At 38.5% G+C, this 16,245-nt stretch overlaps 1 protein-coding gene across 6 annotated transcripts in view; it reads right to left on the reverse strand.

The window, feature by feature from the left end:
- Positions 1-16,245, reverse strand: part of LMBR1 (limb development membrane protein 1) — a 162,909-nt gene that overhangs the window by 42,094 nt on the left and 104,570 nt on the right. For all 6 annotated transcript variants that reach the window (XM_035029871.1, XM_035029872.1, XM_035029870.1 and 3 more), the window contains one exon: positions 14,269-14,341. In XM_035029871.1, the coding sequence (XP_034885762.1) occupies positions 14,269-14,341 (73 nt within the window). The remainder of the gene's footprint in view (positions 1-14,268; positions 14,342-16,245) is intronic.

The raw sequence follows: 16,245 nt of genomic DNA on the forward strand, positions 1-16,245 counted from the left end.
AGAAAGTGATTCTTGATAATTAGAAATAATGACTTATCTAAAAGACTGGAAGATAGAGAACTTTTTTTTTTTTAAAGATTTTATTTATTTATTTGAGAGAGAGAATGAGAGACAGAGAGCACGAGAGGGAAGAGGGTCAGAGGGAGAAGCAGACCCCCCGCCGAGCAGGGAGCCCGATGTGGGACTCGATCCCGGGACTCCAGGATGATGACCTGAGCCGAAGGCAGTCACTTAACCAACTGAGCCACCCAGGCGCCCCGATAGAGAACTTTTTTAGAAGATAGGTCAAAATGACAAAAATAGGAGAAGAGTTTAGAATATTAGAAAACCAGTTCAGGATATCTAACATCCAAATAATAGGAATTCCAGTTGGAGAGAGGAGAGATTTCCCAGATCCGAAGGATGTGAATTTGGAGATTGGAAGGGCTCACTAGTGCCCCGCAAAGTACATGGAAAGGGACTCACTGCAAGAAGACTGGTGGCTCTTTCTCCTTTCATGTAATTTCATAATTTCTGTTTATTTTGCTCTTTATTTCTTCTTTTCCCAGCTAGTAGAATTTCTGTTTATTCTTTTTCCCTATGTTAATTTGGCACTTCAGTGGTTACTTTCTCACTGTTAACAATAGACTTGTACTGTTTTTTAATGTAACATAGTTATAACCCTAGTGATGCCTTACTGAATAACTTTCCTGCACCAAGGTGAAGCTGTCATGATACTTTTATCTGTTCTTTCATTGCTTCCCACCCACTCCTCCTAAATCCTGGATTTTGCTGAGATTGCTTTAAAAATATTTAGTATAGGCACGCCTGGGTGGCTCAGTCGTTAAGCGTCTGCCTTCAGCTCAGGTCATGATCCCAGGGTCCTGGGATCAGGCTCCTTGCTCAGCAGGAAGCCTGCTTCTCCCTCTCCCACTCCCCCTGTTTGTGTTCCCTCTCTCGTTGTGTCTCTTCAAATAAATAAATAAAATCTTTAAAAATATATATATATTTAGTATACCTGGGCACCTGAGTGGCTCAGTTGGTTAAGCGTCCAACTCTTGATTTCGGCTCAGGTCATGATCCAGGGTCGTGAGATCAATCCCCGAGACAGGCTCCACACTGAGCATGGAGCCTGCTTAAGACTCTTCCTTCCCTCTGCCCCTCCCCTAACCCCCTCAAATAAATAAATTAATTAATTAAATATTTAGTATAAGATTATTACTAAATTTTTCTTTCAATATAAAAGTTGCCATATCCTTAATGCCTAGAATAGATCTAGCACAAATGAGATACTCAATATACAGATACGAAATAAAGGAATAAATGAATGTCTTTTTTGGCCCTAATATACATACGACCTATTTATAAATATATGAGTTTTTCATTGCAATCTTTCCCCCCCACATCCTTAAAACTAATGATATTATTCAATAATCCTTAGCAGGTTATAAACGGGAAGTTTAATGTTGATTTCTCTCTCCTTTATAAGTGATTTTTCTATGTGAAAGCTTGTAAGGTGTTTTATTATCACTATTCTTGGAATTCAACAATGTTACACAATAAATCTAGATCTTTTAAATGTCCTGTTTAATAATCTTGTCTAGGACTCTGTGGTCTTTTAATCTGCACTAAAATCTTTCTTCAGCTCATTGACATCTTCTTCTGTTATCTATTTACTTATTTTTTTCTACTTGTTCTTTTTCCTCCTTCTAGATGCTTACTATTTAGATTAAGCAGCTTAGCTCTACAGTCTGTGTCTGCCATTTCACTGGTGTTTCCTTCTCTTTGTACTTTTGGTACATGAAATAGTTCTCCCATTTGATTCTACCAGATAATTAATTCAGTTGTCAGAAAGACTACATTCATTCCCTATTGCTGCTGTAACAAAGTACCATAAACTTAGTGGCTTAAACACTAATTTATTATCTTACAGTTCTAGAGGTCAGAAGTCTGAAATCTGGGCATCAGCAGGACTGTGTTCCTTCTGGAGATTCTAGGAGAGAATCTGTTTCCTTGTCTTTTCCAGCTTCTAGAGGCACCTGCACTCCCTGGCTCATGGTTCCCTCTTCAGGTCACTTGATACCTCTACTTCCACTGTCACATCTCCTTCTCTAACCCTCACTTGTAACAATGCTGTGAAGGCACTGGGCCCACCAGATCATCTGGGATAATCTTGAGACCCTTCACCTAATTACCTTACAAAGTCCCTTTTGCCATGTAGGGGCACGTTTACAGGATCAGCATGGTTAGGACTTGGCTACTTTTGCACAGTCACTATTCTGCCTACCATAAGGACTATTTCATCTTTTGTCTACTGAAGTTTTAATTTTTTTTCACATTCCGGGTGATCTTTTTTCTTCTCTAATTATATCTCCTTAAAAGTCCGTATTACTGGGGCGCCAGGGTGGCTCAGTCATTAAGCATCTGCCGTCGGCTCAGGTCATGATCCCAGGGTCCTGGGATCGAGCCCCACATCCGGCTCCCTGCTCCGCGGGAAGCCTGCTTCTCCCTCTCCCACCCCCCCACTCCCGCTTGTGTTCCCTCTCTCACTGTGTCTCTCTCTGTCAAATAAATAAATAAAATCTTAAAAAAAAAAAAAAAAGTCCTATTACTTTTGGGGACTAAGTATAAATTCTTATTTGTCTCTCCATTAACTTTTAACTTCAGTGAGAATCATTGTTGTAGATACTCATCTTAACCTTCATCACTCAGCCTTAAGCAAGTGATCATTTTTCTTTACGCACTACTACTGTTCCCTTCACACTTAATCAAGTCAGACAGTCCTTCAAACAATGACAAACCACTTTGAGGGCCCAGCAATTTCTATTTTGGGGGCCTGGGGATGAACTGGCCAGAAACAACGATGCAGGAAAAAGAAGCGTTGGTGCTCTGGGGTCTCTCTCTGCAGCAGCACTCCTTTCTCAAAGGGAGAAAGAAAACAGAGGATTCAGACCCAAAGTGCAAGATGGCAAAGGTGCTAATGCACTAGGGGAATTCAGAGGCTCTTTTTCTAAGCCCTCTTAGAGAATCACTAAACTCTAGTCGTGCCCTGGGTTTTGAAGAAAGGTAAGTACTGTGCTCTCTGCATCGCCTTCCTCACTTGTGTCCATCACTAAAGAGAGAGAAATTCAATACCTTCTCTTTTGGAGAGCCTGAGGTCTTGAATGCACTAAACTGTTCTACTGTTTCCAGAGCTCCTGAATTTAATCATTTTACTAGTCAATATATAATTGACACTTAATAGGAGAACAGGGTTAAAGACAGAGATATTCAGGTTATAGTAGAACAGGGTTAAAGACAGATATTCAGGAAGTGTGGCCCAAAACTAATAAACTTTGACTATGAATGTAGTTTATAGAGTTTCTGGTAGCTGAAGCCAAAGGGAGACAATTAAATTATGGAATCAACGATTATCTCCATATAAGAAGGAGACTTACAGTAAGATGGCATGGTATTAGAAGGTCTTCAAGTGTCTTTGAATCAAAGCTTAGACTACTTAACAGTCTTAGAGATACCTTTTGCTTTTTACCCCATTTCTTCATAAATTATATGGTGTGTATCTGTAGTTAATGCTCATTTAACTTCTCTACCTGATTAATTACAAATACAATTCCAAACTATACTTCATTCCCTGTATTTATAAAGAAGCATTATTCTAGTAACTAGCTCAGTGCTAGAGAAAAATAATCTGATGAGTATTCAGAATTTTGAAATGGAATAGGTATCAGAAGAAACAGTATTCCTGCTGCTAATTTTAAGTTACGTGAGAAGACAGAAATGCCCACTTTGTGGGTGTGATATCTACAAAGCTCAATACAAATATCTAGACCAATCACTATATTTTTCAAAGGAAAAATAACTAAAGTAGTATTTCTGAAATGCTGTGTTTTTATTTTCAGGTGACACAGTGCTAGGCACACAACAGTTAATAAATACTGACTGACTTGCATACAAAAATTAAGAATACATTCTCATTATCTTCAAACAAAGCATGCTTTGATTCACCTGGAATAACACAATTTTTAAAGACATTACCATCCTTTACTATATATGTATCATTACCTTAGTGAGAAGAGCAAGCTTGTTTAGGCAGAATCTTCCAGTGCCAATGACCAAAAGGAATGATGGCTATTGTAAGGAATCAAGACACACTGCAAACACACATTGGAATGTGACAGGAATTTAAGTTGCACTAAAAAAAAATCATCAAAATATCCTGAACAATTGTATTATCCTTACTTTATTTCAAAATGAATCTAACATGTTCCATGTCAGCATTAGTCTAGTCAATAAGTCAAATCGGTAGACAAAACCTGTCTGGACTAGTCATGAAAAATAAAAAGGGATTCTCCAAGAAAACCACAAAGCAGCTCATTTAAGGTCAATTTAACGGTATTATTCTGTTTTTCTTCCAGCCTCGACATAAGATTTCACTACCTCAAAGGAAATTAGAAGAGTATCTATTTGCATTCCCCTAGGTGATTGGCAGTTCAACACCAATTAGTTCAAAATTACACTGTTACTAGCGTGCAATAAAAACAACACCTTTCATCTTCCTTACACAGGTAAGAATACCTTCAGAGCCAATAACTTTGATCAAGTAAGTATTTTTGATCCTGCCCCACCCGTCTCTTTGGATTCAGGAAAACTAATAGCTGAAGGCAACTCTTCCCAGCTTTATTCTTAAGCTGAAAAACTAGTGTGGTATTGAAAATATTTTGCGTCCAAGATAACAAAATTTCCCAAAGCCCAGCATTTCTTCAATAACTAAGCCTTAATGCGTAAGAAAGCTTTAACTGACATTCATATGTTAAAGGGCAGATACTATTTAAAATATATAATGCATTTTTTAAAATAAATATAAATCTCTAAATTGGTATGTAAACAACTCATATAATGTGAAGCAACAAATCTCCCTAAACAATTTAGTGTCCTAAACTAAGTCTCATAATGAATACTATTTAGAAGTACACACCTCTAGTATAAACGGATTCGTTTTTCATTTTTTTTAATTTAGCATATAACCAAAAAAAGTTGATTAGAAAATCTGTTGCCTAAGTAACTCTTTAAAATTTTGATTGTACTTAATACATTAAATTGACCAATGTGATCTCTATCAACAGATTGTGAGGTCCCTCAAGTACTTTTTAATTATTTCTAATCACTCAGACAGATCATTTTGTTGTCTAAAGCCCAAGACTCCTAAAACTTCATAGAGTGAACAGTCTCCATCCTCTAAGCAAACACCAATTACTGTTCAGCACAGAGCCACTGCCAATGAGGCAGGCCCCGGAAAGTTTTTGAAAACTGAAGCCTGGACATTCAAATCTTTAAAGCATCTATCTCAGCATCAACAAACTCTGTTATTATCTATAAAAGAGATGGACAATTCATACACTCAAACATTCTATTTCTATTTCATTTGCAATGCTAGTATTTGTTAAAATATTAGTTTCTATTTACTCGTGACATATTCACAAAAATATGGCTAAGTACAGAATCAAGTAATGTAAGACATTTGATATCCAACACAATTTGAAGATTCAAATATACTTTCATTATAAACAACCACAGCAAGACAGAAAATATTAAACAATCAGCTTTAAGAACATTATAAAAAGCTATGTACCAGGGCACCTGGGTGGCTCAGTCAGTTAAGCCAGTTAAGCCTCTGGCTTTGGCTCAGGTCGGGATCTGGGGGTCCTGGAATTAAGCCCTGCATCAGGCTCTGCAGGGAGTTGGCTTGTCCCTCTGCCCCTCACTCCACTCGTGCTCTCTTTCTTTCTCTCTCTCAAATAAATAGATAAAATCTTTTTTTAAAAAATCAAACAAAGTAACTGGCTTTTTTTTAAACCTTAGATATAAGTTATTGGTAGATCTTAAACTAGATAAGATATTAAGATAGTGAATACTATCATCCAAATAGGTTGTGGTTGAACAAGTAGCTCATGTATATTAAATTTTTTCTTCTGCTAACAAATTTAGATCATTTATATACAGCAATCTTTCTCTAAATTTCAGAGACTATATGATACTTGACTCTTATGTTATTCTATAGTTTGTTACTCCAAACTATTCCTCATCTACTGATAATATATCTTATCTTACATCTCTTCAGTCACCTCATTTCATCTTGCAACAAATCATTTGTTTGGGCCACAATTTATAGTCAAGAAAGTGGTTATTTGGCCCAAGAAGCTGAATAAATTGTTAACAAGGCATCTCTCATTGTTTCAGACATTTGGACCCAAATGTTGGTAATCATGTTAGAAAGAAACCATTTAATTAGTTTCACCAGTAGAGTTAATATTCTTTCCTGTTAGCTCAGGAAGTCAAGATATTACTAGACACTTTCTTCTATCACAGTATTGCCAAAAGGCGGGGGTCATTGAGTATCAACAATTTTTGCTATGTATGTTGTTGATGAGAGCTGGTATTTGATCACCTTCAGCCAGTCCAAGCCCACCACTGCTCAAAGTGGCCCAGGGTCTGATACATTTGAGATATTCTCAACTTCCGTGCTATAACCAACAGTAAATCATATTCCTAAAATAACCATTGCTAGACTACAGAAGAACAGCTAAAGAAAGTCAAGAGGAAGGCATGTAGAGAACACAAGATGTGACATGAGCTCCCTTACGTTATGGCTGTTACCTTAGTTCAGACAAGGAATGACCAAATCAGCAAACTGTACTGACAGTAATGATAAACAACGCCTCTGACAGGACATAACTACTCTAAACCAAGCATAACCACCACCACAAACCTTGACATCATCACAAAACTGCCTGGCAAACTCAGTGTAGTGATAAATAAGCAAGATTCTAAGACTGATGGTGACCAACTGCTTCTGACAGGTAACTAGGTTCCATGAGAAGATCGAAAGAGTTAATTTTTATCAATCTTCTGTTTTTCAAAATACAAAGGTACTGCAACTTGACACTCCACAAAAATGAAACAAGTACATTTTCTGTGCTCTTAAGAATAAAGAATACAAGCTTCAATGAAAAAGGCTTTTTAAAAAAAGATCAAAATCAAGCAGGAAAGTAATTGCTACCAAAAGTAATATACTAACTTTTTATCATGAAGATGAAACTAGTACCTAACAAAATTGAATTGAATCAAGTTCAAAGTCTACAATATTTTTAAATAAATTACATTAAAAGAACTGTCAAGGTTTTGAACTTAAACAATAAAAAATAATTCCTATTCGTTATGGTACTTCTAAAGTTACCCAGTACACCCATAGGCTATATACACACGAAAGCTAATTATTTCAATTAATGCTGTTGCATTACTTAAACATTTAAACATGCTAATGATATATGCATCCTCTTAATCCTGGGTAGGAATTACAAAAGATTTTCTACCACAATTAATGTAATGGGACTTTCTGTTGGGCTACTCTTCTGGGGTCTTGGAGCAGATAGAAATGGATCTTGATTGCTCGTATTTCATGGCTTCACACTAGGGGAAATCACCTTATCATTGCTTCTTTACTAACACCCCAGGGCAAAAGGTCCTCTAGCCCCACAATCTTGGCTTGTCTTCAGAGGTCTCTACTGTGGGCCTTCCTAAATACTGTCTCCATGTAATTCTTTTATCCTATCACCAAATTTTATTTCTTCTGCCTTCTTCACTTCCTTTTGGATAAAATGACAACTCTTCATCATGCATGTTTTTCATCTCTTCATTTACTCATGCAACAAATATTTACCACCAACCCACTATGTGACTGGGGATATCATGGGATCAGGAGTACAGAAAGGAATAAAACGAACAAAAATCCCTGCCCCTGTGCAGTTCCTGTTCTACTATGAAGAAACTGGCAATATATTTAAAAAGTGGAGAAAGTGGAAAGTGTTTCAGGAAAACATAAGGCAGGAAAGAGGGAAAGAAGTGCCAGGGCAGAGGTGGAGCTTGGCAATATTACTCATACCCACAAGGCTCCAGTGTGGGAAAGCCCACTGAGAAGGGGATCTTTAGGTAAAGCCCTGAAAGACAGGAGGCAAAAGGGAAGGCAAAAGGGAAACACAATGCCCTGGGACAGGAGGCAATGGGCCAGGGAAGAACAGCAAGGAGACTGTAAGAAAGGAAGTCAGAGAGTAGATGGGGGGCAGAAAGGGAAGCACTGCAAAAACTGGTTTTTATTCAGATTGAAAAAGGAGGCCACTGGAGAACGCTCAGCAAGTAAGTGAGAAGATCTGACTTACATCTCAAGCACTTTGTCTGACTAGGCCAAAGATAGATGCATGGAGGCTAAGTAGGAAACAATCTAATCAAGAGGTGACTGTCGCTCAAACCAAGGTGGTGACACGCAAGCAGATACTTTGAAGCTAGAGCCAACAGCTTTGCTAAAAGGAATCCATATGAGAATTAAGGGAAAGACTCCAAGGAATTGGCCTGAGCACCTAAAAGAATGGATCTGCCACCTATAGAGACAGGTCGGCTATAACAGAAGCAGAAATGGGAAATGAGATCTTTAGCTGATTTTGGACAAGATATGTTTGAGATGCCTATCAGGCATCCAAGTGGAAACGTCTGTAGACGGATGGAGAGGTCAGAAGGGAGGTCAGCAGCATACAGAAGGTATTTAAAGCCATGAGACCAGATAAGATAACCAAAGGAGTGCAGGTAAACAAACAAGAGAAGAGTTTAAGGACTGAGGCATGAAGCGTTCCAGTGTGAAAAAGCTATGGACACAGAGAAAAAACAGCAGTTTTTTGAGAAGCAGTAGCTCCTTAAGTAAAAGAACAAGGAGAGTGTAGTGAACTGAAAACCAAGTGGAATGAGGAGTGTGGCTGAGGACTCCGAAGTCACTAGCCAACTTGACAACAGCATGTCAAGTACAGCAGTGGAGGCAAGGTGACTCCAAAACCAAATATGGAGCACAGAAATGAAACCGGTGAGTATACAACCCTACGAGTTCTGCTATAAAGACAAGCAAAGCAATGAGATGGTGAGATAGAAGGGATAGGAAGTCAACACAGATTGATTTCATTTCCTTCTTTCTTTTCTTTCTTTTCCTTCCTTCCATTTGTTCATTCTGTTGAGGAAAATTATAGCATATCTCTGTGCTGAAGGAAATGATCCAGCTGGAGAAAGACTGGTTATGTCAGAGAGACAGTAGAATGGCCATAGGTGTGTCCCTGAATCAGGGAGAAGGGACTGAATCCAGTGCCTGAGGGGAGGGCTGAGCTTCACCAGAAGCACGGACAGTCTGGTCATAGCATCAGCAGAAAAGGCAGCACGTGGGGGCGGGGGGGGGGGGGGTGCAGGTAGATGAGTCAATATGAAGGAAAAAGCCTGTCAGTATTTCGGCATGCTTGCTTCTATTTTCTCAAGAAAAGAGGAAGCAAGGTCATTGGCTGAAAGTGATGGTGAAGAAGTCCTGAGGAAAGAGAAGGCATAAAATGACTCCAGGAGAACGTAAAGTACGTTTAATACACTGGTCATATATTTAAGGAAAGGCCAGGCAGGCAGTTGAACAGGCGTGCGTACCGAGAACGTGAAGAGCTGGCTATGACCAAGGCTAGAGTTTGGCCAAGCAGAGAGAGGGAAAGGGAACTGAGAAAGCAGGGCACTGAATCAAACGATGGCCCAGGAATTGAAACTGTGTGAGGCAGCAAGGGTCTGAAGGAGGTGAAGGAGAAAAGGCAGTAAAAAGTTAAGATGGACAGATGGCATGAAGAACCATAGGGCATGGCACACTTCAGGCAGCAAGCTGGAGAGCAGGGTGACTGATGGTGAGACCGCACAAGAACTTGTCACCGCTAGTGACAGGCCTGCACTGTGGCCCCAGGTGGCCAGCGGCTGAGGAAGATCATCGAGAGAGGTGTATGGATGGCGGAGCAGGCTGGAAAGGTCATCCACACAGACACTGAAATCCCCAGTTGCGACAGGCATAGTGGCAGAAAGACTGATCAAAAAAAAAAAAAAAAAGAAACAAAGAAAGAATGATCATGAACCTTAAGGATGGAAGAGGAACTGTCTGGAAGGAGAGGAATGAAGGGAAAAGAGAGAAGTAATCAGGCCATGATCTAATGAGATGAGATTCAAAGTGTGTGAAAGCAGCAGAAGAGAACGAGAGGATGCCTGTCCAAACTCCTGCAGGAGTAAAGTAAGGGATGTGGGAAAGAACACAGCTACCACCTGCGAGGGACTGAGAAGCAGTATGTGCTGGAAGAGCCAAATTTCTTCTAGCAAGAGGGAGAAGACTGAGGATCTAGGTGGCTCTGCTGCTGTAACCCAGCAGCTCTTAGATCTACATGGTTCCACATGGTATAAACAGAGTTTCAGGAGCTCAGGGACAGCGGGAAATCAGGTCAGAAATGCAACGTAGAGAGATGTGAGGGACAATCTGAGATGCAAGGGTCCTGGATATTCTGGGCTCCTTATGCTGACTACAGAAAGGGGGAGGGAAGAATGCAAGCACTACTCCCCCTGGCCTCAAGGCAGACCGCAAAGTAAGGCTGTGTGCTGGGGACAGGAAGGGCAGGAGCCTCATGAGGACAGTGCTGAGTCCTGGGACATCTCACTCCTGCCATGTAATGTGGACACTAGGGAGGGCTGTCTGCACCAGATGGCTAGAAATCTGGGGCTCCCCCCTGCTCCAGGAATACATATAACTCCCACCATCTATTTCTTTTGTTTTCAAGTATTCCAGTTCTGGATAAAATCTTATAGATCCTTACCCCTTGTTTTTCTCTTCTTTAGCCAACTCATCTATGATCTTGAGACTCAGAATTTAAATTCATCTGCTCAAGGTCTGCTGCTTAGAAGATGAGCAGTAAACAGAGAAGGGAGGACAAAAAGCCGAGCAGACCACTAACAGGATGGCTTCTTTAGAACACTGATTTACATTATAATAGTGTACAGGTTAGCTTTATTTTATTAACATATATTTTATAACATGTTAAATTTATTTTAATAACATATTAACATGTTTTATATTTTATAACATATTAACTATAGCTTTATAACTTTATAGCTTTATTTTATAACATATTAACATTCTGAAGTAATACTAATATTAATAAGAACAAAACTAGCACCAAAAAGTTATAAACACGAACAATGGAGAAGTCACAGGCAAGTATTCTATCAAAAAGCTATACTGATATTTTAAAAACTATGCATGGAAATTCAACTCCAATAATATAATAACTACCACAACAAGTTATATATCTTCCAGGAAAAAAAAGTGTTATGTTTTTTTCAATGACTGTGAAGCTGAGCTCAGAGCAAACCACGCTGATGTCCCAAAGATTCCTGTGATGTGCATCACACATCCCCACGCAGACCAAGAAAGCACACTCAATGGCCACTAGCAAACCACCACCATGAATTCTGGAGTAAATCACTGCTGTAAAAATTTTTTAATCTTCTATTATTATTATTCCTATGTTCTTTTCAAGAACATAGGAATATAGGATGCCTGGGTGGCTCAGTCAGTTAAGCGTCTGCCTTTGGCTCAGGTCACGACCCCAGGGTCCTGGGATCAAGTCCCATGTCAGGCTCCCTGCTCAGCGGGGAGTCTCCTTCTCCCTCTCCCTTTGCCCCTCCCCCTCCCCGCTTGTGCACGAGTGCTCTCTCTCTAATAAATAACAAAATCTTTAAGGAAAAATAGCCCAGAATAAAAAATATTTTAAATTCACTTTTTTTTATTTTATTATGTTATGCTAATCACCATACATTACATCATTAATTTTTGATGTAGTGTTCCATGATTCATTGTCTGTGTATAACACCCAGTGCTCCATTCGTACGTGCCCTCTTTAATACCCATCACCAGGCTAACCCATCCCCCAACCCCCCCACCCAGAACCCTCAGTTTGTTTCTCAGAGTCCACAGTCTCTCATGGTTTGTCTCCCGCTCTGATTTACCCCCTTCATTTTTCCCTTCCTATCTTTTTTTTTTAACATATAATGTATTATTTAAATTCACTTTTTAAAAATAATTTAAAATGCAAAATAACCGTTACAACAAAATACACTTGGCATAATACTGTATTAAATAAAACCCATGGGGATGACTTCCACTACTTACATTCTATGATCTATACTTTTTTTTTTTTTTTAAGTAGGCTCCATGCCCAGTGTGGAGCCCAACATGGGGCTTGAACTCATGACCCTGAGATCAAGACCTGAACTGAGATCAAGAGTGGGACGCTTTACTATAGAACCATTTGTGTTACAAGCCTATTACAGTTTTCCACCTGAAACAGTCCACAGTGCTAACAAGCAGCAAATAACAAAACTATAGCAACTATCCCAACATATCATTAAAGAGCATCAACAGAAAGACTTTAACAACCTACCAACAGAGCACTTAGAAGTGGTGCATGGCTTACCAAAATGGTAGAAAATAAAACTATACTTAGCATTAGCTATCATAACATGCTTAATCCTCTCCAACTTATATTTCTGTGCTAGTCAGGGTATTTTGTTTATTTGGGTTTGGCTTCATTTTGTAATATATCTAGCCTTCTGGCAACTACTTCTTTTTCAATTTCTTTAGATATAATGATTCACTTTTGAATTTGAGGAGCCAAAGGATCTAGAAAGATTCTGGAGGGACTTTTTCTTAAAGCGAAAAGTGGGAAAAGGCTATATTTTTGGTTTAGTTTTGTTTTAACTCAAATTCTTTAATTCATGGGGCACTATATATATATATATATATTTTTTTTTTTTTTTTTATTAAGTAGGCTCCACATCCCACGTGGAGCCTGATGTGGGGCCCGAACCCACAACCCTAAGATCAAGACCTGAGCTGAGATCAAAAGTTGAACATTTAGCCAACTGAGCCACCCAGGCCCCCATGGGGCGCCGTCTTTTACCCTTCCTAGCCCTCAGCCTCCTGACCTGTAAGAAAGACCATGTATTTCAGGCTGAAACGTAGGTGCACGCTGCAGGCAGCATGGCAGTTCAGGCATATTTATCACACGGCAGCACGATTACCTAAGTAACACAAATTTATTATAAATTTACTACTTTAATGAAATTTTATAAAGCTGACAGTATTGAGTGTAAAGTTGTAATTCTGAAATAAAATAGACTTAAATATTAAAATAGCTTTAATAATGTTAGAAGAATAAAAGATACATGTAGTTCCAGTCTAAAAGTTATTGGTACCAAAGGATACAATATTATTGCCAAGAATTCTCTAAAATAGATAAAATGTGAAATTCTTTGATTTAAGAATAAAGGTCTAAATGTTAGCAACACTTTTGAGTTGATGATTTAAATTCATTATTTGTGGGGCGCCTGGGTGGCTCAGTCGGTTAAGCGTCTGCCTTCGGCTCAGGTCATGATCCCGGGGTCCTGGGACTGAGCCCCGCATCGGGCTCCCTGCTCAGCAGGGAGTCTGCTTCTCCCTCTCTATCTGCCTTTCCCCCTGCCTGTGCTCTCTCTCTCACTCTCTCTCTCAAATAAATAAAAATAAAATCTTTAAATTCACTATTTGTAGCTTAAGAAAGTAGGTATATTTCTTCCTATTTCATACTTAAAATACCCTTCTATTTTATATCTACTCTTTAATTATGATCCTGAAATACAGTTAGCTATTAATAATCTGATCTTGGCGTTGGTTTTCAACATTAAAGAAAAAAAACAGCTTTGCAGGAGAAGAGAGTGCAGAGTGCAAAGCATTTAAGTAAAATAGAAAATTTACCCGAACTATATCATTTCTGTTAAACTATGTCATTACTCTTTTTTTCACTGGTTCTTCATTTGAAGCCAAAAGGATGAGTAAATAAAAATTAAACTTTAAGATCTTTGACATGCTTACTTGGTTATCACAGCTGATTATGAACAGCATTCCTAAATAACAACAGAGCTCCTAAGCATAACCGAGACTGTCAAATTTAGCACCTAGTAGCAAAAAGACATACTACTTTTGACCTTAAAGATTTCAACAGGAAAGAAATGAAGTAGGGATATTAAAGTCACTAAGAAAACATGCAAATTTGCAAAACCTCGGTAACTGAGTCGTCATGCTTAAAATACATAGCAGTAGAGGTGTGCCTTAGTGGCCAGTATCTCAGAAATGAACTGGCCTTGCTAGACTATAGCTAACCACAGCTAGGGAAAGATGGGAACTTGACCGCAGTGCCACTAGTCTTCAGCAAAACTATCCTCACCTGGGACGTTCACATGTTACTCTTAGGTCTTGACCTAGTGCATCAGCACAATGTGCTAAGAGGCTTGCATTTTTCCCCTCTCAATTAGCTGTCTTTTTTTGAATTAAATAATTTTTTATTGAGCTCTAACTATGGAATACATACGTACCATTTAGTCGTCTCTGGAGTGCTTCCTCCTCTAGGGTAATAATATAAATTTGTTCATCCAGGTCTTCAAGAATCTAAATTCAAAGATCAAACCTTTGACTAATGCAACATCAGAAAACTAGTGCTTATGAGAACACTTAGGTTATTTGGCCTATGACTCAGATAACCATTTAAAATCATTAGGAATTTAAAAATACTCAAACTAGTCTATTTATAAGTTAAGGAAAAACATTTTAGCATATAACTAAACACATCAAAGTTGACTATTAGAAAATCTACACATATTTAAAGGATTAAAGAACACTGCAGTTCTCTCAATGACAAGTAAATGTATGAATTCTCAACATCCAAAAGGCTAAATACAATTATACCTCTTACACCCAAACCAATATTTTAGAGCAAGAAGGAATAGATCACTCCGTCCAACATTGGTTTCTCATTTATATTTACCTAGATAATACTTAACACAAGAGACCTATAAACTCAGTAACTACCATACAATACTTTCCACTTACATCATCTGTATATAATAAAAATTTTCTGCAAATTATAAATACTGGTATTATCAAAATCATTCTGTAGACAGAACCCTAGAGAAATATTATGCTTGTATATACCCCACTCACTACCATACCATACAACACTAGTAAAAAACAAGAACCACTAATCAATCACCAATTATATAGGATATGACCTGCACTATCTTCACAACTGATAAAGCCTAAAATATATTTAATTCTAGCTTTGTTAACATAGCTATCCTTCTTGAAATGATCCTAAATATCTTCCTAGCTCTGGGGAAAATCTAAAAGAAGCCCAGAGCTGATATATTTAATATCATTCAAACCCAAACTACTTATTCCCAACAAAACAATAAATTGTGAGAAGTTGATGTACAAAGCAAAAGGGTAGAAACCCTATATATGTATATCCTTTCAGCTCCCTGATGAGGTATATTCATAAAAAGGAGTCTCAAAGCATGTAACTCCTATCAAATCTATCTAATCTACCTAATTTCTATAAAATTTATTTAGAGCAATCCAATAATTCCCAGTATTTCAACAAATATTGATAATCCCTATTATCAACAGGCTTAGCACTCACAGCAAAATAAAATAGTAAAATAAGAATAAATACTAACACACAAATAAGTAAGTACAAAAGCTGACCGACCTAGGAGAAAAGGGTGGGGTGACCCACTTCAGCAGGCCACCAGTGAGGGCCTCCCCCAGGAGACGACCCCTGAGTCCTAAATGGGAAAGACTGGGCAGCTGGACAGCAGCGGTGCAGGCAGTGGACTGGGTTAAGTTAATCCAAGACAGGCTCTGAGCCTAAGGCAGGCAGGGGCCATATCTCTGTGGGTCATGATACCAAGTTTCTTTCCCATCAATATTCTCACCATTTCTACCATTTGGATCACAATCCAGTTTTTACTTTTCTTAAGGTCTAGCCCATACAAAAGATGTCCTCTTACAGTGCAAACTATCCGTTAGTGACTTACCACCATGGGTCTGTCTTCATGTGAGTGAGTAACAATGAATGGCACACCGATATTTGTGTTAAATGCTTGTGTGCCTCATCCCCTTGATTCTACAATAATCCAATGAAAAACAGACTGTTATCATCCCCATCTTATAATATGCCAAGAAACAAAGGTTTGGCAAAGAAAAGTTATCTGCCTTTTGAAGCCTACACTCTTAAACACTCTGAGCTGATGGGGACCTAAATATGAGTCAAACACAGTCCTTGACCTCAAACAGCTTACATTCTAGTGTCCAGGAGAGACAGAATGAACTCAAAAAAATAATTATAGAGTTAAAACAACTGTCATAACTGAAGCAAAAATAAAATGTCACAAAAGTTCAGAGGAAGAAAGACCCCCAAATTCTAGGTGGGAAGAAAAAAAGTTTTGGCAAGTGTTTTTGCAAATAGTAGCCTCTTAGCTGATAGCTTAATTTACTAAAATGGGGAAAGGCAT

The sequence above is a fragment of the Mirounga leonina genome, unplaced genomic scaffold (assembly GCF_011800145.1).
Source record: "Mirounga leonina isolate KUSES-001 unplaced genomic scaffold, KU_Mleo_1.0 Mir_321, whole genome shotgun sequence".
Lineage (NCBI taxonomy): Eukaryota > Metazoa > Chordata > Mammalia > Carnivora > Phocidae > Mirounga > Mirounga leonina.